Source organism: Protopterus annectens, chromosome 6.part0 (assembly GCF_019279795.1).
Source record: "Protopterus annectens isolate FY-2018-M chromosome 6.part0, PAN1.0, whole genome shotgun sequence".
NCBI lineage: Eukaryota > Metazoa > Chordata > Ceratodontiformes > Protopteridae > Protopterus > Protopterus annectens.
In genome coordinates, this window is record NC_056737.1 from 526,668,328 (window position 1) to 526,691,612 (window position 23,285).

The 23,285-nt window shown below is 34.2% G+C and overlaps 1 protein-coding gene across 1 annotated transcript in view; it reads left to right on the plus strand.

The window, feature by feature from the left end:
- Positions 1-23,285, plus strand: part of LOC122804411 (putative N-acetylated-alpha-linked acidic dipeptidase) — a 2,922,358-nt gene that overhangs the window by 1,631,299 nt on the left and 1,267,774 nt on the right. Inside the window, exons 8-9 of the mRNA XM_044074242.1 lie at positions 1,347-1,466; positions 17,231-17,313. Coding sequence (XP_043930177.1) covers positions 1,347-1,466; positions 17,231-17,313 — 203 coding nt within the window. The remainder of the gene's footprint in view (positions 1-1,346; positions 1,467-17,230; positions 17,314-23,285) is intronic.

Below are 23,285 nucleotides of genomic sequence, written 5' to 3' on the forward strand. Positions count from 1 at the left end.
TTTCATTTAATCCTGTTGCTCTGAGCAATTACCACCAGCATTACTATTATGCAATATGATGGCTATACTCAGCCACGACTAAGGTTAACAAGTGCAATACAGTAACTAAACAGTTGCTATTCACTAATCTCTGTTTATTCTCTATCTTAACAGTGTAGGGATTGGGTGGTGGGTATGTATTTATTATTTAACACTGGAGAATGAGTATTGAATGTGTTTATGTAATGTGAATTACCACTTGCATGTCACACATGTTATTTTCTTTCTTATGTTATTCTTTGATACATCTGACATTTGTAATTTAGTTTAGACTGCACTTTTGTGGTTCTAAATGCCAATAAAGTTTCTTTGAATTTGAATTTTGGATTTGAATTTTAATGTAGTACTTTTATTAACCATCCCTTCTTTACCCCATCTGACATACTAGCTGGGTGTCGTATATATTTTTAAAGTAGATGTATTCATTCACATTATAAATTGTCATACATGTTGTTTGGATAATATGGTTTACAACTTTTGAAATCATTATCAAAAGGAAAAAACAGCTAATCTTGTTTTGTGTTTTTAAACAAACCAGTATTTGCCTTTTCTGTGTGTAATCATGATGTTGGTGTTTGGCAGAGGGTGTATAAGAGTTTTGTTCATCCCCACATATAATATCTTTTTAAAACTTTAAGCAAAGCAATCACCAATTAAACAATGACCCAAAGCTAGTTAATTTATTAATGTGCTTAGTTTATTTGAGTGCTTCTGCTTGCATTCTGGTCCAAAATTAAACAATCAAGTTATAGCCACAGTCTTGCGGATTCTGTTTATCAATCATCCAGACAGTACATACACAAGGACAGAGTAAATGCCTGATTCTTAATATGTTCCCAGTAAACTCTTAATACATTTTCTCTGTCTTCCCATACATTCTTATAAAAGTCTGCATTTAATGCATTATTTTCCAGAGTTTGGCTGAGGTATTATTCTTGGAATTTAAGGTTGTCATTTAGACCCACTTGAGTTTGTTGACTGGTTACTATAATTTGTCCAGATGCATCATATGACATTTACCCTTACAGTTCTGGTCTGGGTGATTGTTGCAAAGGGTCCATAGTGGTCAAATCTTGACCCCTTTTAAGAAACAACTAGAATATACCATTCAGAAATTTACTACGTAATATGGTTAAATCATTTATAACCGCATTTAGATTATTCAGATACATAAGCAAAGTGTATTCTAATAGATCACTGAGAGTACCATCAGTACATTTTCAATTTATAATTAGGATTTTATATGATGTGGTATTTTACATAATATATGAGTTACTATAACATTTTTACTAATGATCTTCTTTTAGATCGCTATGTTATTCTTGGAAATCACCGAGATGCTTGGATATTTGGTGCTGTCGATCCCTCGAGTGGCACAGCAGTTATGTTGGAGTTGAGTCGAGCCATGGGAACATTATTAAAAGGAGGTACATATACCCCCTAAATACAAAAATAAAAAAAAGTAAAAATGAAAAATGTACCAAGATAATGTTTCTTTATACACTGAACATCCAGTAAATATGCAAACACAGTTTTTCAAAGTAACTTTCTTGAAGTGATGTATACAGTTTTGTCAGCAACTTGAAAGGAATAATATTTTGATACAGTATTTTTTTTATTTTTGTATTTCTATTATCGTCAGTCATTTTACATAGATGAAGCCGTAATGAAAGTTATTTAGCCAATTCTGCTCTGTAGTTCTTATTCATGTAACATATTTAGATCATAAATTTTGCATTGAAATTCCATGCAGCAGCTTTTGCTGTAGAAGTATTTGTTTGGTTATGTTATCAAGATAATGTTCTTATAAGTATGTTGGTATCATATAAAGACACAGATGGCATTTACACATGCACACACATGCACACACACACACACACACACACACACACACACACACACACACACACATATAATATTTAGTTTTTTAAAGTTTATTTAAAGAGCATCTGCAATGATGAGAGAGGTGTAAACCATTTTCTCATCAATTGCTATATGTAAAGCAAGGAATATTTATGGTCACATGACATTCGTCCCTGTAGGCTATAGCCATTCTTAAGGTGATATGTATAATCTCATGCACTGTGTTTCCTTTGAAGACTATTATTATAATGAACAGAATAAGGGAAGAGAATAAGTTTACATGTTTATTCAATCCAAGAATCTTACGTCCCGAAACTATGGAAGAAAGCCTTCATCCTCTCTCTTCACAAAGGTGGCAAGAACAATGATATCTCTAACTTTGGACCTATTGCTATCCTGTCCCCATATCTCTAAGATCATGGCAAAATGTATTCACCTTCAACTAATGCCCTATCTCCTTCAGAACTATCTCCTATCTTCCACACAACATGGCTTTAGATCCTACCATAGCACTACAACTGCCCTTATTTCCTTCCTGGATAGCATTGACAAAGCTTGTGATAACTGGAAAATAGTGTCATCCATATTCTTAGATATCTCTCTAAGATATTTGACACTGTTACCCACCCTCTGCTACTATCTCAACTCTCCAGGTTTGGTCTGTCCAACAGCACTCTCAGCTGGTTCTCAAGCTATCTAAAAGACAGACTGTCAAATGGCAAAACTCTATGTCTCCCTATCTTCACACTTCTATCCTCATAAAATTTGTGATTTTTTGGCAAATTACAGGGATGATCTGAGGATTGAAATCATTAAATAATGAGATACATTTGTGTTTCAGACTTCATATCCTTCGAAAAAATGCATGCTAAGACAAATCCTGTTATTCTACCAACTTTCTAAGTTTATGTGAGTAATATTTCAATCTATTTGTTTGATCTATTGGCCTGTAGTGCTCTTTAACAGAACCAGGCAACCTTGGATTGAGTGTTATTTTCAAAATATACAAAAACTTCTCCTTTTAATTCTACTTTCCCTGGATCCCCACCAAGCCAAGTTTGATCTATTGGCCTGCAGTGCTCTTTAACAGAACCAGGCAACCTTGGATTGAGTGTTATTTTCAAAATATACAAAAAGTAAGTTTTATCCTCCAGACAAAATTAATTGCTAGCCCTTGTTTAATTTCTATTTTTAAGTAAAGCACTCCATCACAGACATTAGTTTGCCCCTTCCCATACTGTACATTCTAACAGCAGTCTCCCTTTGCAAGCTGTTTCAACTATTTGAAAGCCCTGCTGTTTTTCTAGTATTACTAAACCCTTTCTCCTATAACTTGTGGTCTTTCTAAATCCCACATACTCCTGGTTACAAGTGTTTATTTTATTTCAAAAGAAAGGTATGCAAAACAAGTAAGTCCAAAGGACCTACTGATTTTCTTATTGTTTCAGAACATTAGCTGCCCCCCATTCTGTACTTCTAACTGCAATCTGTCTTTAGATGCTGTACTATTTGTATGCTCTGCTGTTTCTCTACTTCTACTAAACATTTTCTCTTATAAATTCTTGTCTTCCTAATTTCCACTTAACTCCTTGGTAAAATTGGCTTATTTTATTTCAATAAGACAGGTATGCAAAACAAGCAAGTCAGAGCAACTGCTGCCTTTTCTTATTGTTTCTGTAGACTTGCATATCTGTGAAATCAGGGCCAGCCCTTTTCATCATACTATTGCTATCCACCACTTTTCTGGTCTATTCTGATCCTCCCTCTCCCCACAATAACAATTGCAGCCTAATCAGGGCCAGCCCTTTTCATTATAACCTATAAACCTACTGATAGTCTTCCTTCATCTGTTGCCCGCTATGCTCCCCTCCCTTCCCCCAATTCCCTCCCACCCCCAATGGTCCTACCTTTATTACAAACAGTAACCCCTCCCACCCTTCAACCTATAAAATCACCACACCTATACTTCCTCCTACAACTTCTAACTACTATCCCTCCTACTCAGCTAATATGTACAAGCACACCATACCTATAGTCACTGCATGCACACTCCTAGCATACATCACATCTTACCAAACCTCCACCATTCCTGCACTCAACCACTAGCACTGTACCACCACACACACCACCACTCATATCCCACCTCTACTCTACTACCACAGAATGCAATCAAAAAACTTCCCTTATAAGCAAGCATATACAGAAATTGATAAAACTAATAATCTTATCCATATCCAACCTAGCACTCAGTGGAGACATCCATCCTAATCCTGGTCCCTCTATCTCCAACCCCTCCCCTCATAATCAGACTACAAACCACATCTCCCAAATCACAGCCAATATAAAGCCAACCGACCTCCTTCTGATAAGCCTAAATATTAGAAGTATATGCAACAAGGTGCTTGAATTCCATGCCACCATAGACTTCTACTCCCCTGATGTAGTGATCCTTACAGAAACATGGTTAAAACCACACATTACTAATGAGCAAATCCTCCCTGCTGGTTACAATATACTAAGAGTAGACCGACTAAACAAAAAAGAAGGTTGTATAGCTATAATATTTAAGCAGCATCTTGACATCCAGATCTTAAAGTTAGCAGCTCCTCAAATAGGTAAGGAAGAAATAATATATGCCAACCTTAAAATAAACCAAAATAAAACCCTAAACATAGTAGGTTGCTGCTACCCACCTGGCCACAACATCCCTCCACTTGAAAACCTCCTCAGCTGGACTACCCACCACCTACCCGAAGAAACTTTAATTCTAGGAGACTTCAACACTGACTGGCAATCCTGCTGTAGCAACCACCCAACCCATCATGTAAATCTTCATGGCTTCACCCAACTAGTCCAGTCACCTACTAGGATAAATAACTCCAACAAACGCACTACCCTTGATTGGATACTAGTCAATAAGCATATATAGCAGACTGCTTATCTGACAGCCTCAGTGATCACTCCCCAATCTTCTTACTAAGAAAACACCTTTATAAAGCAAAACCCATCATCTACTGTCAAATACGCAAAAAAACTAACTTCAACCCTCTCTCATTCAGCTCATCCCTAAAAGACTGTAACTGGCAACCTCTAAAATACCTCAAACTAGATGACGCAGTTGACTACTTTAATAAAACATTCCTAAGCATCCTTAATTACCATGCCCTCATAAGACATTCCCAAACTAGAGCCCAACAATCCCCATGGCTACAAAAAAACATGAAGTCTGAAATGAAAAACAGGGATAAAGCATGGGACAACTGGCGCAAAACCAAAACCCCCTCTACTAGGCAAAAATTCCTAGAACTACGCAATAGAACCAAAAAGTGTATAAAACAGGACAAAATCCAATACTACCAGTCTGCCCTTACCTCCTCCCAACATAACCCCAAAAAATTCTGGTCCTCAATAAACTCCATTCTCCACCCAGGTAAAGTAAGTACACCCACTCCTAACTTAACTTACTCCTCTGAAAATATTGCTACCTCTTTCAACAATCACTTCACACAAACCGTACTATCACTAGCTAGACAACACAACTCCCCCCATAAACCCACACCATCAACTAGAACTAACAATATCCCATCTAGCTTCTCTTTCTCTCCTGTTCCTACCTCCAAAATAAAACAACTACTAACTAAACTTAAAACCACCAGATTAGCAGCAGACAACATCCCAAGTGAATACATTCAACTTGCAGCTGACGCTCTAGCCTACCCCGTATCACTCTTGATTAACAGATCTCTGTCAGAAAGTTATGTTCCCACACTATGGAAAGTCTCACACATAATTCCCCTACACAAAGGAGGCCCCACCACAGATCTAACCAATTACCACCTCATAGCTATTCTCTCGCCACTCTCCAAAATACTAGAGAGATGCATTCATTCTCAAGTCTCAGATCACCTCCTTGCTAACAACCTCCTCTCCAACACACAACATGGTTTCTGACCTAACCATAGCACCACCACTGCCTTACTCTCTTTCTCTAATACTATCCTACAAAATAAAAATGCAGGTTATCTCTCCTCAGCTACCTTCCTAGACCTCTCTAAAGCTTTCGATATGGTCCCACACAAACAACTCATCTCTCTTCTCAATAACCTATCCTTCTCTCAACCAGTCATCAACTGGTTTCAGAGTTACCTATCTAACCGCCAACAAGCAGTTGTTTGGCAGGACAACCTATCCCCCCAACTACCAGTCTCCATAGGAGTTCCCCAAGGGTCCATCCTGGGACCCCTACTCTTCTCTATTTTCACCAATAATCTAGCCTCAGCCACAACATGTGGCACACTCATACAATACGCAGATGACTCAACCATCATCTGCACAGCCCACTCCCTACCAGAACTGCAAAAAGTCACACAGGAAGCATTTTCTTCTATTGAAACTTGGTTATCCGATGCCCAACTAATACTCAACCCAAACAAAACAAAATTACTAATCTTCCAACCCACCAAACTTACCCTAGACAGCTCTCACTTTAACATCACAGCAAAAGACAACACCACCATCCATCCTACAGAACACACCAAATTACTAGGAGTAGAAATAGACAATAAACTGAACTTTGACATTCACATTTCCATGACCATTAAAAAAGTGCACAAAAAACTAGGAGCATTATATAGAAATCAGCAACTACTTACCAAAGCAGCTAAAATTTCGGTAGCAAATTCTCATCTTATCTCTACCCTACTCTATGCTTCTCCAATATTTACTAACCTTAGACAATGTGATCTAAATAAGCTTGAAACCTGCTACAACAAAATCTCCAAATTCGCCACAGGAGATTCCTATTGTACTCACCACTGTCTCTCACTAGCAGAACTGGGCTGGCTAGAGCTCCCCCACCTCCTTCAATGGTACCAACTCACACTCGCCCACAAACTAATAAACCAACCACTAAAAGTCCCATCCCTCCAGAATCTACTCCAACCCTACATAACCATGAAAACACTAAGATCCAGCCACAAAAACCTCCTACAGGTCACAAGAGCCATTAACTCTGCTGGAGAAGCTTTATTCTCCTGCACTATAGCCAAACTCTGGAACTCCCTCCCATCCTCAATTACCTCTGTAACTTCTTGCACCCACTTTAAATCCTTACTAAAATCACACTTCAAAACTTGCCAGATATGCCCTTGCAATCCCCCCTCTAATACCATTCACTCCCCCCACCCACTACCTCTCTCAGCCCCATATCAACAACCTACTCTTAGCAAGCTTGGCTACTCATGTTCCCAGCTACCTACCACATAATATTAACTTCTTGTAGCAATAACTGCTAATGGCTGTTATGTAACTCAAAAACAGTTTGTATCAATTGTTCACTAATGAATCTCAACTACATTTTAACCATGTTTAGTATATGTCACCATATTTTAAAATTGTACTATGCTCTACAGCTGTTTTACATCTGTTTTCTTCTTGTCTTGCATCCTTAACTGGACTAATGTCTATATTTAAATGCTATGTTTTTTTAACTGTATAATGCAAATAATAATGCAGAGCTTTTCTCCCCGGGCCTTTGCTGAAAACGAACCTGTGTCCAGTCGGACTCTCCCGGTCAACAAATGTAAATAAATAAATAAATAATAAGAGTAATATTTAAAATTTGTACCTATTTTTGGGCCTTTATCCCCCCCCCCCATTCTGTCAGGCTTTGCCCAGCTTTTTTGCACTAAGAGGTTGAGAGATATGTTCCTGAATCCCTCTTCCAGACAAACTCTTGCCTCTCCCTACCTACTGCCCTCCTTAATGTATGGTGCCCCTTTACTTACCAACTTCTAAACCACTCTGAAAGCCAAACTTGAATCTTGTTACAATAAAATTGCTAAATTTGCAACAAACTCCAGAAACTCCTCCCATCACTGTAATGCTCGTCTCTCGCTAAAATGGCTAGAACTTCCAAACTACTTCTACTACCTGCAACTTACTACTGCCCACAAATTTATATTTAAACCTTCTGACTGTCCTGCCCTCAGTTCTATCTTTACCTTCTTCCTCCCTAATAGGCTACTCAGATCAGGGAATCAACAATTGCTTCTGGTTCACAAACCTAACCTACCACCAGGCCAATTTCTCTTCTCTTACTCTTTAGCTAAGAACTGAAATGCCCTTCCATTAGCAATCAGAACAATCCAAAATCCTACTCATTTCAAAACTTCTTCCACACTTACCTATCTTCCATCTGGAACTGTTCCTGCATTCAGCCCCCTTGAATACCCAATCTTGATTCTTCCCCTCCTGTCTATACTATACTGAGTCTTATCTATAAATCCTCTCCTCTGTACCTCTGAACTGCTAATCTTACTCTCAAAATGGCATACTACCTCTGTATATACATTTGTTTGTACTCAAAATGGCATAATACCTTTGTATATAAATTTATTTGTACTGAATTGATTATATCTTTCTTATCCAATATTATCTAACATTGCTTTACTGCCAATGTGCATAATCATTACTTGTTCTGTACTTTACTTGTGATGTTTGATTTTACTGAGGAACCTTTCTCCCCTGGCCTCCAATGAAAACAGGCTCTGCACAGCCCAGTGGACTTTCCTGGTTAGCAAACTGCAAATAAATAGCTAAATAAATACTTTTTCCAACAAAATATAATTTGAATGTGTTATGTAAACTCAAAATGCAAGAACTATTACAGATGTGACACTGAGCACTATTTAATATTTTGAGTACAACATACTCCAATGTTTGAATGCTAAGGCTTTGCTTTTTGCACTATGTATAATCATATGAGCATCTCTGATGTATTTTATGGGTGTTTGATGCCTTGAGGATTGATGATGTTTACAGTTACAGTTCTGAGGATTCTCTAACTTTTTATCCTTTAAAGATTTAGCATCATGTTGTGACTCTACATTCTCTCTGAGTTGGAACAGGGATGTCATGGATATAAAATCTTGACTGTTCGTTCTCTACAAAGATGGCAAAGCTGATAACTGCTTGAAGACTTTTTTACTTCCTTCTCTAAGACAACTTCTAGAGGTTATTTTCTGAACATGTTATACAGATATCTACAGCTCCTTTTATCAATTTAAGATTCTGAGCCTTTAACATGATTTGACATGAGCACTGTTGCTTTGCCAGCCACTATAGCTTGTATGTGACCTTTCCACACACCTGATCAAACTGATATCCTTACTTTGTTTCCTTCTTAGAAAACAGCAAAACATGTTGTGCATTTTCAGTAATAACGTTTATGTTGTTTTTGACTTTTTTCATTAGGTCTAGAGGACTACCTTACATCTCCAGTAGCATACACAAATAATCATAGGTAGATTCATTTTTCAATCCCCTTCCCATGAACACTTGGACTAGAAATGAGCCTATAGCCCAAAGTGATAACTTTCTGTCAGATCTTTAGAGACAACAATGCACTACTGTGAACTGTCAAATTTCTTTGTCATTTGTACCAACTTTTTCACTTGTTCTTTATTTTCAGGGCAATACAGGCTAGAAGCTGTATGCTTAAATTTCAAATTCTTTGAAAATTTTCCAGATGCTTGACAGACAATCTGGACAACATTGTCTAAATAACTTATTTAGGTTTGCCATGCCTTGAAGAGGCACTGTTGAGCAAATTATCACACTGGTTTTATAGTATTTCTTAAATGTAAGACCTCTGATAACTGATAATAATTTACACTCAACAGGCAATGACTCTGCTGGCACTGAAAAAAATCTAGCCCTGCTTTGCTCCGTGGAGAACCTAGTGAGTCATGTGAAGTCAGTTTGCTTTTTGTATATTGACTACAGTAAATATTACAGATCTCATGCATCTGCATTGGTTTCTCTATCTGTGCAGATATTTTCTGTCAGTAATGCACATCCTTTACTCTATCCTTATAGTGGACAGTACCTAAGCTTGATATGGATATTTTTTGCAACAATTCTCTCATCCTCTCATTTGATTTAGAATTATCACTTTATTTGATTTAAACATCAAGCCTTACATGCACTGAATCTCATTTAATTATGGGTAATATGTTTGAATGTTTTGTGCATTGTCGGCTGATGCTCTGGCCAACCATTTAAAGATAAGGAATAACTGCATGTGTTTGTGTTCCCTTATTCTTTTTTAGTGTCTTACAGTTTAGCATCTGCAACATGCATCTGTACAAAGAACAAAAGAATTTTTAGACCCTTTTCTCACACATCTTTCTGCTTCTTTAAATAAGCTGCCATCAATTTATTAACCACAGACATTTGCTTCCCTCTCTTATACTGATTTTCAGATAATAATTCTGTAAGTTTAGCAACGCTGTCTGTGATCTGGGTGGTATTTTGTAAAAGGATTTCTTAAAATGCTATGCAATATTTTTATTTATTTTAAATTTGTTGACCGGGCTAGTCTAGCTGGATACATGTCCATTTTCAGTAGAGGCCAGGGGAGAAAAGCTCCAAGTAAAAACTTACACAATTAATCTAAAAGTTATGACATATATTATAAAGACAGGAAGTGTTACATAAAAACTTCAGTGTGTACAAAATTTTTTTTTTCAAATTATAATAGTCATAGTTATTACATATATGCAATAATATAAAATAGTGAGACTATGAAGGGAAGATAATAGAGGGTATAGTTTAGAAAGAAAATTAGTAACATGAGAAAAGTTAGTCGGGGTTAGTACAGGAGCATAGCCAGTGTTTATTGAGATATAGTTTTAGATTCCTTTTAAAAAGTAAAAGAGAAGTCTGTGATGTAATTTCAGAGGGTAGTTTGTTGCATAGTTTAACAACGGAGTTAGAGAACAAGGAGTCACCTGCAGAGTTGTTAGATTTGGTAGTTTTGATCAACAGTTTGTTTGAGGAGCGTAGATTCTTGAGATTATTATAGGGTGTTATGAGGCTAGAGAATATAGGTGTGTTGTTGGGTTGATACAAGGTCTTGTGGGCTATTATGAGCTGCTGTAATTGAAGTTGGTTAAGAAATTCTAGCCAGTCTAGTTGTTTTAGGTTCAAACAGTGATGGGTTCTAAATGGAGAACCTGTGGCAAATCTAGCAATATTATTATAGAATATAGGTAGTTTGTTGATGTTATTTTTGGAGAGATTGGTATATATAGGAGATGCATAGAGTAGAGTGGAGATTAGGTGAGTTCTGACTATAGTGGTTCTAGCTAGTGGTGTAAGAAAGGGTTTAATTCTATAAAGGGGATCCTAGTTTTTTGTCAACTATTTTTATTGTGGTGTTAATGTGAGTATCAAAGTTAAGGTGGTTGTCAATTGTTATTCCTAAGAGTTTAGTGGTTGGGTCAGGAGAGATAAGAGTTCATTTGTTAGATGTAAGAGTGAAATATAAAGGGGTGGACTTACGGGTTGGTGTAAAGAGTAAGAGTTTAGTTTTTTGGGGATTTAAGAGAAGGCAGCAGAGTGAGAACCATTGTTATACAGAGTTGAAAGCTTTTTGGGTAATAGACTGCAGTTTAGTTTGAGAAGTGGCTGAGCAGATAATAGTAGGGTCATCTGCATATTGAATACAAGTGGTGTGTGGAATAGCTGATTGCAGGTCATTAATATAAATTGAAAATAGGAGTGGGCCTAATATGGAGCCCTGGGGGCTACTATTACAATTTTGCCATAAAAATTGTCATGAAAGTTTTGACCCTCATAAACACTTGCCAGAACTTTCTCTGCACATAGTTTGTTTTTGCTTCTGGTAAAACTCTTGACCTCTGGTTAGTTTGTCTGTGCTACTGCATATAGTCATGAACTTTTTAACAGCTTAAATATTTCTCAGCAGTTATTTATACCTTTGTACATAGCTTGTTTGTGTTTCTGTTAAATGCTATTGACTCAGAGGATACTGGTCTACCTTTTCGTAAACAGTAGCTCTTGTTGACTTGCACCAACCTGAATTTGCAATTATTTTGACTAGTTATGGAATTTAAGTCTAGTAGCTTTTGTAATAAGTCTTTTCAGAATTGTAAAGCACCTAGCTTGCTCTAATGACCAAAGCCAGTCCACATCATAGTCTAGTAGCTCTCCCAATGACATTGTAGTATTGGTCATGGCCTTTAACAGACATTGCACCATTTCAGTAAGTCTTGCAACAGTTGGTGGTCTTGTGTCTGTTTCATGTTTACTATGGAATGGTCATTTTTAAAAGTCTGGCTTCAGCCCTTCCAGTGCTAGAATATGACCCATACAACTGAGATTAGTCATATGTATCCAGTATTTTTTCTTTTTCAGCTTCAAACCATTCTGCCTTACTGTACTGAAGATCTTGATGTGCCTTGCATCATGATATTGTTTGGTAGCTTTTCATACAAGCAGATCACTGTTATAATGTCCACATAACCCAGACCATCTATTTCTCTCTGGAATGGTAGCAATGCTGAACAGATAAGCTAAGATATTCTAAGAAATGTGTATCTTTCCTATATGGGGTTGAATATGCATAGTTTTGAGCTAGCTTTATCCAGATTAATTTTCCAAAAGTCTTGATATCGTTTGGCATAACAGTATCTGTCATTCATTAATCCATCTATTTAGGTTTTGATTTCTACACAAATGCGCTACTTGTCTGCTTTCACAGACGTAGCCATTCTATTAACTCATTTGTTTGGCTCATCTCATTTAATGGTCAGAACAGCACTTTGTATTCTCTTTAGTATTTGCTGTATTTACCTTTCCAAGAATTACAGATAATCTCATTAGTACATGAACTATTACTACTGCAGTCTGAGAAAGTTTGATATAGAGCTCCTGGTAGACAACCTAATCCAATACATAAATAAGAATATTTCTGTAAAACCTCATTAGCATTTGTAGGTTTCTGAGTAACATGCTTCTTTCTGAATAATTCTCACTGACATACCAGTAATTCTTTCATATCTAAAACAGTACAATTAGAAACTTACCAAAACTGCCAAGATGAAACATTCATGATGGTTCCTACATGATTGTGAACTACTCTGTTCCTGCATACTGTGAATCCTCTTCAACTTGGTAAGCTTCTCATATGCCAAGTGACCTAATATATTGATGGATTTAATGCATTTTACAAAGACATAACTTGATACATAAGCATATATTTACTGTCCTTATACTGACAGCTAAGTGAAGTTGATCCATAAGCTTCAGGCTTTGTCCAGAATATTGAGCAGTGTGCCTACCTTTGCACATAATGTCTTGGAAAGTCAGTGATGTTAATGTAATTTAAAAAAATATTGCATTCTGTTCTATAATCTAGTTTAAATGTGTTACTTCCATCTTGAAGTACAAGCTTTTGTGACCAATGCGCATTCTAAATTCTGTCAACACTTGGTAGTACAGAGTGTTTTATGCATTTGTACTTCACCCACAGGCATTTAATCTTTTTTTCATCTTTAGACTCAGTTATATTAACATCTTGCAAAACATACTTATTTTATATCATAGATACATTTACAAAGTGATTCTTATCACTACATTACCTACATGTTTGATAAAATGACTTTGACTTTATTATGCTTGAAATCTCTTAGAATTGTTAACTTGTCCTCTTCCTCATCCTTGAGCTTGCAAGTGTTAAATAGCTTTTAAGAGTATTCAACTGCAATACCTATAAATATTGCACAATAGAATTTCTATGTTTTTTCTGTAATGCTACTTATAGGCAAATGCTGGTCAACCATCTGGATCCACGGCTTCCAATTTTTATACATGTTACCATGCAGCTTCAAAGATGGTAGTTGTATTGACTTTATTCTGAGGAATAATATGTGTAAGCGCAGTGCAAAAACTGAGGCCATGATTCAAAGAATTTTGCTTAGCAAAATGCTAAAAAAAAAAAAATCACTCCTTTGCAAAAGCAAGATACAAAATTGTTGAAAATTTATGCAAAATTCAAGAGGCAAAATTCATTTGAGACTTTTCACTATCGACATATGGAAAGCACTTTCAGTTATTTTTAAACAGGTGTCTCATAGTCAAGAAATTTTGGCCAGCAAAAGGAAAGTGGTTTGGAAAGGTTTGTAGTGAATGTGTAGGCCTGTAAAAACTGCAGTGCTGAGTTACAACATACTTGGGAATGGTACTCAAAAATATGGATGTCTGTGGCGCCAATATTTACAAGTAAGGGATACATTATAGGATCATAAGATACAAGATTAAGTTCAGAATGATCAGCTGCTACTTTGTATAAAGAAGCAGTCATTTATTAAGGGACATAAGGAAAGGAATAATGCCCAGTAGAAGTATTTTGATAAGATATTAATAAACTAGAATAATATCCTGCATTCTTCGATACAGCAGGAGTTGTGATAAAAGATGATCTTATCATTCAAAAGTATTGCAGGTATGTTGCAATCCACAATGTTAAAGCTAATCCAGATGGGACAGGATTTCTTCTTAGGCTGTTTAAAAGGGGATGGTCTTCCACATCTATATATTGGCTGAAAACCCACTAGAGAAGCAAAATGTGTGCACATTATTTGGGGCTGCACATTCTGAAAGAACATGTGTGAAGTTATAACAAAAGCTATATACCGGTTAACTAGAAACCAGTTACCAAACTAGGAAGAAACCAGATGTTGGATTCTGGGTAGGGATACACCAATCTGGGCAAGGGCAGTTTGTCTGTCATTATTAAACTTGGTGTTTAGAACATAGAATTCACTGCCACAACTGCAGCAGACCCATTTTTTTTCAGTTTCTCAACTGCAGTACATAAATAGATATGTCTGTAAAACAGGTAGATTATTGTGTCACAAGTAAATTTTTATGGTTAGCATGAACTGTTAAATTAAGGATGTGTATATGACAAAGTTGTCAATGTCAAAAGAGGCTCGATGGCATTTCATAATAGTAGCTAGTATTACTGTTTGATTTTATATGACATCCACACACTGTAATGTTGTGCAGAATGATCAAATGGCAAAGCTCAAATAAAACTACAGCAGTACAGGCAACTTAGAAATCTAACAAAATACCAAATAAGGCAGCACAAAAGGAACTATTACATCACACATCATATAAAAAAAATCTTCTTAACCCTGGACAATCTGTCCAACCAGTCTACTTGCTTCTAATCAAACTGTCAGTCTAGCAACTACATTTTGCTTATACTTATATAAGTATCTTTGCTAACAAATAACTCCAGTAACATGTTTATCATCAAGCCCGTTACCGCTCAATTAATTAACAACAAAAACATTTTATTAAGCTAAAACTAATTTTGCACTATAAAATATCCCATCTAAATACCTAAAAATAACAGCAGAGGCTGTAGCCTACCCCATCTCTATTCTAGTAAATTTTGTAGCAACTATCTCGATGAAATCCTATATTTTGCCCCTTTACAAAGGTGGCAGATCTAGAGATATTTCTTACTATAGAACAATTGCAATCCTATCAACACTGCCAAAATGCTGGAAAATATATTAATTTTCAACTTTTCAAACATCTCTCAGAATATCACGTCCTTTCTACAACTCCCTCACATCATAGCATAACCACTGCCCTGTTGAGTTTTGTTAACATCAGTCTCTCCACAAATGAAGGTAACCATGTTGCCTCATTTTTTTAGATCTTTCCAAATGCTGCTTGCATACCAACACTGATTCACTGTGTATGATGTTTCTTTTGTCTCAAATGGTTGTGCGGCCATGGACTTAGTATATATAATTAAGGGGTGGGCAATGTCTCCCACATGGGTGGTGCAGGGGGGCTTCCCCCTTGCAAAAACAAAAAAATATATATGTTTTCTTATGTTGAATATTTGGTATGATTTGTGATTCAGTGAAATGGGTTTCAGTCAAGTGGGTTTCGATTCAGATGGGTTTTTGTTTAAATTCTTTCAAACATTTGACTTTTCAGTCAAGTAATGTTCAGTGCAATGATAGTAAACCTATATTTATATATAATATAAGATTTATGATTCAGCAGTTATTGAGTTGCACTTCAGCAAAGCACAGTGCAGCAAGAGTCTCATGTATTCACTTCTAACAGGAAGCATTATTGTCTTGGAAGATATGATGGCATGAAGGAAGAATGACAGAAGGCAGAAAATAGGCATATTTTCTGGATATACCTTTCACTATGAATTTTGTGGACTAGACATTAGATGGAGCTGTTGAAAACAAATCTGTAATGTTATGTACTATTACATGTAAGAGGCAAGCCCAACGCATGCTGAAATATAAAAGTACATTTTATTTATATGGTAAAACATTTGTAATGCAGGCTAACAGAAGTCCTGCTCAAAGAAAGGATTCTTAAAAGGAACAGTAGTGTATAGAAATGACAATTCATATGTAATGCTCTTAGTGATATTCAAAATGAGTGGCTTGATACAAGGGTCAGAGATGTAATTCTGGATTATGATAGAACTGTTATACACACAGTCATGGGGCTATAGGAGATACAGGAAGTGGAACACATAATGTCAGTGATTGAAACACAATTTACATGAGAAATGTTTAATTAGAATGAGAAAAGAAGCAGCAAAGTGATGATGAAGCCCTCTGATATGGGATGGTCTGACATAAATATCTACAGTATAGATGAGAAAAAAATGTTACTTTAGGAGGAGCAGGCATTCACAATTTATAATAGCAAAGGATACTGAATTATGAAAAAAAAAACAATAAAAAACTGACTGTCAATCACTTAGGACAGAGTGTAAGATTCATAAAATAGTAATGATAAGCAAGTAGATGACAATACAATGATTTTTAAAGAATTTTGTTGTGGCAAAATTTTGTTCAAAACTGAGACCATTATAGTTTTGGATAATTGGAATAACAGATGGAAGAAAGCATACATTTTCTAAATAATGTTATAACATATGGGCACTTTGGAAAATGTTGCATTCCTTTTTTATTTTTTCATGTTCTTGGGCATTATATACTCTTATACTTCAAATATTAAATTTCACTGTTCTTTATGTTATGGTTATCTGTTATGATGTGCATTTCCAAATACGTGTTCCCTAATGAAGTCTGTGCTACACAAGTGTAACCAGAAACATGAGAGGCAATGCAAATTATTAACATCTGTCCCTGCCTTCCATTACCATCAGCTTTACTAGGATTTTGAGATTAAAATAATTGATGTAAGTGCTACGGACATCAAAATAATCCACAATATTATGCCAAACCTTTTGTAGTACAGTAAAAGTAATGGCAATGCAAGTTGCTGAAAGATATTTACTGAATTGTCATGTCTCTGAATGCTGAGATTATGTAAAAAAAGTAATTTTAATTCACATTTATCATACAAGAGACACAGGTTCAAATAAAGACATCATGCAAGGTGAAGGAGTTCTCAACTACTGTGATCATGTTTCACAATTTTGCTCTGTTTTCATTCAAAGGTTGGCAGCCTCGAAGGTCCATAATCTTCTGTAGCTGGGGAGCTGAAGAATATGGTCTTGTTGGATCTACAGAGTGGGGGGAAGTAAGTATCACATTGCTATTTATATTATAAAATGAATATGTTTATAATCAACTGTCTGTCAGTAACATGCAATATAGTATTTAGAGTCATGTTCTGGTATAAGCTATTAGTATGATGCTAGATGTCAAACTCCAAGTGCAGTGCTTCTATCTTCATTTACTTTTCTCCACATTCTGATGAGTTCAACTCATATCCTGAACTATCTTTAAAATTTGAATAAACTGGAATGTTTTCCTTCTTTCTTTACTCAGGTTCACTGTCACTTATGAGGAGTTAAAAAGACTATATGCAAGTACTTCCAGATTAAAATTTTCAAATAAAGTGATGAAGTAGATTTATCAATAGATTTTAAAGATAACTTTTTATTTATATCTGAAAATCTTCATCATTAACTTTTGTTGAATAATTCCAATACAATGAATCATGAACTATAAATTCAGTTATTAAAATTCTATAAATTTTTGTAAATAAGATTTATTAGTCACATCACTATTAATGTTAAATAAAACTTTTTGGGATGGATTTTGTATTGCTATTTAAAGATATTTTTGCTTTATTATTAATAAACTCCTTAAAGATGTGTATACTTAGCCAACTTTTTCCCTATAAGGTAATTAGCTAAATGTAATTTTTTTACCATTTGGAAATTGATACTAACATTTATGATCATTTTCTTTAAGATCTAACATTTTATTTAAATTAAATTATTCCAGATATCCATTAGTATATGTTGTAGGAACTATTAGAATTAACAACTCTTTAACAACATAATTAGTTTCCATAACTCTTTTGAATATAGTCATAATATAGTTAACAAAAGGAATAGAAATATAATTATTTCTAATATTCATACAAAAATCCTTTAAGACCCAATATATTCTATTAAAACCATATTGTGAATTGGTATCTATTTTCAAAGTATTGTTTGAAACTAAGATTGTTTTATGTAAGAGTTTCTAGTTTGAATCATAAGAAGAATTTAGCCAATGACTTACTATTTTTATAATGACAGACTTAGCATAAAGTTCAATATTTGGAAAACCAGTACCACCTTCTTCCCAGCCTTTTACATGCTAGTCAAAAGATATTCTTGTTTTCTTGGGAATACCGCAAGAATTTAAGTAAAATAGAGTTTAAATATTTTAAATATTTTTGGACAGAATTATAATCAACAACTATATATGAAATAAAATTTTTAGTAAGATTAACATTTTGATCAATGTATGTCTGTCTACCATTGTAAAACACAATTTATCCAGTTATTAATTAGTTTTAGTGGTATATCAATTACATTTTTATAATTTTTCAAACTTGAATCTTTCCAGCTAGATGTAAAAGTAATTCCCATATATTTAAATTGCATATTTTCCCAATTAAATCCATTGTATTTTTTAAAAAGTATTTACTTTTATTCATAAGCATCATTCTAATTTTATTATAATTAAATCTTAAGCATGAACATTTTTCAAAACAGTTTATTGAGTTAATTATAAGTCCTAATGAAGATGCAGTGTCACCACTTGTTGCAAGATGTCATCCTCAAATAGCTGAATTTTGGAAGTAGAACTCCTATCTCTGGAAAACTCCTTGATCATTGTGTTAGGCCTAATAAAATAACAAAAGATTATGTTGTCAAAATAAACAACAAATGAGACAAACGACATCCTTGTTTTGTGACTTAATATTTTGAAAAAGCTAGATAAAAAGGATCCTGTTTTAACAAAATATATAATGTTCTCATCCAATTTTGTTATTAAGTCTATAAATTCTAAAGAGAAATTATATTCTTTAAGCACTTTAAATAAATAAAACCAATTAACAGAATCAAAAGCTTTATCCAAGTCTAGACTTATAATCAAAATGTATTTCTTATTCTTGTTAGCAATATCTATTAACAAAAATAGTATTATAATGTAATTTTATACTCTTCTATTCAAAATAAAACCAGTTTGATCATCTTCAATTAAACCTGGCAGTATATGATTTAATCTTTTTGCCAGTATACACATAAACATGTTATAGTCAATGTTTAAAAGAGAAATATGGTGATAGGAGGAACATAATTTTGGATCTTTATCTTGTTTTTAAATAGGTGAAATCAGTACAAATCTCCAAGTAGGAAGAATATTTGATATATTTCTAACTTCCTCAAAAGCTTTTAACAAATTGTTAGTATGTTATCAGGAATTATCTTATATAACACAGGAATTTTACCATCCAGCCCTTGGGCCTTATAGGTTTTAAGATTTTTAATTGTTCTTTTAGTTCCTTATAAGAGAATGGTTTCTTTATTCTAAAATTCTATTCTTTAGTTAACTTATATTTTATTATTCTTCAGGAAGCTGTCAATTAAATTACTATTGTTTAAAGTTATTAATTTCCATAAATATAGTTAATTAATTAAAAATCATTAAATGGCTTAATTTTAGTATATAAGCAGGAATTCTCTGACAAAAAACTAAATCATTAGATTTCAAAATGATATTAAAGGTAATGGCATTATGGTCAGACAAAGGACAAGAATATAGTACTTCATCAATTTTAGAATATAACCCACTAGAAGTAAAATCTTTGTCTATGTTTGTATGCCAAATCTAAATGAATAGTATGTATAGTTAAGGAGTTTTAAATCATATATATCTCTTAAATTCATTGGATTTTGAAGTTGTCTAAGAGTTTATCAGCTGCAGATATTCTAGGTTTTTTTATCTTTAATAATATATTTTCTGATAAAATGTAATTAAAATCACCAGCTAATAACATTTCTCCTTTTGAGTATAATGCTATGTTATCTACATATTTTAGCCAACCTGGAAACAGTTCCATGAATCCAATAAATATTGTTGAATATATAATATTTTTAATAATTTCAACTACCACCAATCCCAACAAACCATTCTTATCAGAATAAGTGTCAACCACTTTAGATATAACTGATACCTTCTTCCAAAGTATAGGAGTCCCTTTCCTTTCGGAACTGAAATGTAAACCCCTAGGATTGAATAATCATTAAATAATCTATCTATATCCTTAGTTAACAAATGGGTTTCTTGTAAAAAAAAATGTGAGCTTTATTTACTTTTAGATATTTGATTAAACTACCTTTCTTAATAGGATTATTAAAACCATTACTATGTAATGAAATACATTTGTATACTGATATCCTTAAAGTAAAGCAATTCAGAAAAAACTAAGTTATGGTTTAGAATCAAGTACTTACACACAATTTTAATAACATTTGTTATGGATAAGTTCATTAAACTAACTACTAAAATATTAATTGTAAAAGTATTTATATCTCATAACATGGAATAAAAATTCCTGATTTGAAGTTTTCATGCAAACCACTCACAAAAATATTCACAATAGCACCACCCAATCTCAGTTTATTGCTACCACTTCTTAATATAAACTATATATTAGTATATACTAGAAGATAAAGCACACTCATATTATATGTCTCATTCTTTTAAAGACAAACTTCAATATAATATATTTATTTTGCTATTTAAAATATTATAACAATCCCTATGTATTAAATTTTATATAAACCTACTACATATGGAATGTATAACATCCATTGCAACATTACATAACAAATAGTGAAACCTATTAATAGCATAAAACTCATAAATACTTATTAATCATTTATTAACATTATCACGTTACTTCTTTTTGATACAGACACACCTTACAATGTGTTAAAACCAAAATATGAATAATAGTTCCATATTAAACTTATTAGTCAATCTGTTATGCTTATCTTGTGAATAATAATCTAGAACATTCAATTATTTTATTATAACATTTACTAAATCATTATAATAACATTCTCTATGTGTCTGTCCTGGTCCTGCTCATCTTGAATGCCATTGAGTTTGCTGTCCTTGGTTTCCCACACCCTCTGTGCTTTTACTCCTGAAACTGCTTCCAAAAGTTTGAAGCATTAGTGGTGACTGACTGCTTTAGAGCTGGGAAGAAGGGGAGACTTCATTTAAGCATATATGTTGTCTTTTTACTGTAGTTCTTTCTGCTTTACCACATTGTCTCAGAAATGCAGTCTGACTACCCTCCCTCAGCTCCATTTAATACCATTATCTGTGATTCTTTTAGTACATAATTATTGCCAAATTTCTAAAATTTATCAGTTCTGTTCACAAGTCACATCCCATGTTTATTTGAATTCAAAGTCACAGCAAGATGTTTCTCTGGTTTGATTCTCTGTAGGGGTGTCTTCTGTATGTAGCTGCAGGCCCTTCTTGTTTTCAGTGTTTTTTTTTCTGGGTGTTCTGGTTTCCTCCCATACATCAAAGGCAAGAAGAAGATATTTATTTATTTATTTATTTATTTATTTATTTATTTATTTATTTATTATTTATTGACATTTAATTACTGGTAAAGTCTGACTGGGTAGGAACCCATTTTCAGTGGAGAACCAGGGAGAAAAGCTTCCAAGTATTACATAACACTTTCAATACAAAGTGAGAGAAAAGCAGGCCTATGGTATATTTAGAGAGAAAGCCAGGGGAGAGAAATTGATAGAAGTAAGGAAGCGAGTGAAGAAGGGAAAGTGAGGAGATGTATGAATAGGTATTTGTCCCCATTTAGGGATTTAGTTTATCCTGGTATTGAGCAAGAACACAGCCAACTTTTTTGCTAGGAAGTCTGTCAGAATGGTTTTGAAGGATGGATGGATGGCATTGACCTGATGAACAGAGAAGGGGAGTTCCTTATTTGAGGCAATGGGAGAGTTTGCTGCTAATTTTCCAATGCTTAGACATGATAGTCGTCTTCCCAGCATTCATGCACCAGATATAAAGCATACTTGAAAAATTGGGGAATTTGCAGGTTGCTTGCTAGGACAGTTATGACAATGCAAATACAGCTCTTCAGTGTGATCTGAAAGTAGTAATTATTTGGAATAAGGTAGACTGGCAACTTCTAAACTGTCCATAAGTGTGTGTGAGTGTGTGTACACATGAAATTCTGTGATATGGAAGAAAAGCCTGTAAATGTATTTATTTAATCATTTACACTTTTCTGACTGGCTTCTTCTCATTAAGCCAATGGTTCCTTTTCAGAGAAGATGAAAAGTGGTATTCCTACTTATTAGAGGAAATTTGGCCCAGTAACAGGGGAAATTCATCTAAATTTTTAGAGTGGTACGTGGTGCCGTTTTTTTTTTTTTTTTTTGCCAAATTCTAATTACAATTGTATGCCAGCTGCTTGTAATGATCTGAAGGAGGCATGCCATTTGCATCCAGCATTGTGACAAGATGCTAATCTGATTAGTGCTGTGTGCCTGCAGTGTTTAATGACTTATTTTTATCAGAAACTACTGCTGTGCCATATGAGGCTATGAGAGAATCTGTTGTTAACTTACAAATGCTTAAGCAAGCTAGTCATCTTCTTGGCACAAATTCATACTCCTGATAAAAAAAAAAAAAAGAACTTGCAAAATTTGGGAATTTGGAGTTGCTTGGTAGGACAGTCTTGACAGTGCAGATACAGATCTTCAATATGGTCTGAAAGCAGCAATTATTTGAAATAAAAGAAATAAATGATACAGTTTCAGCCATCCATTTTCAATTATATAAATTTAAATAAATAATTCAGGATTTACAAGACACTAGAAGGAGGAACTGTCAACTTTTTGAGCAATCTTTCAGTGATTGCTGATTCTGTGAAGATGACATAAAGTAAATTCATTCAAAGCAACTTTCATTGTTAATGGAATTTATCCTTTTACCTCCTTGTGTTCAATCTTGGAATGCATTTATTTCTCGTATGTCTCTTTCTCTGTCTCTTCCTCTCCCTTGATATATATATATATATATATATATATATATATATATATATATATATATATATATATATATATATATATATATATATACTATGTACTTGTCTTTGCTATTACCTGTTTAGTGTTTTATCTGCTTAGTGGCGCTTATCTCCCCAGGCCTCTACTG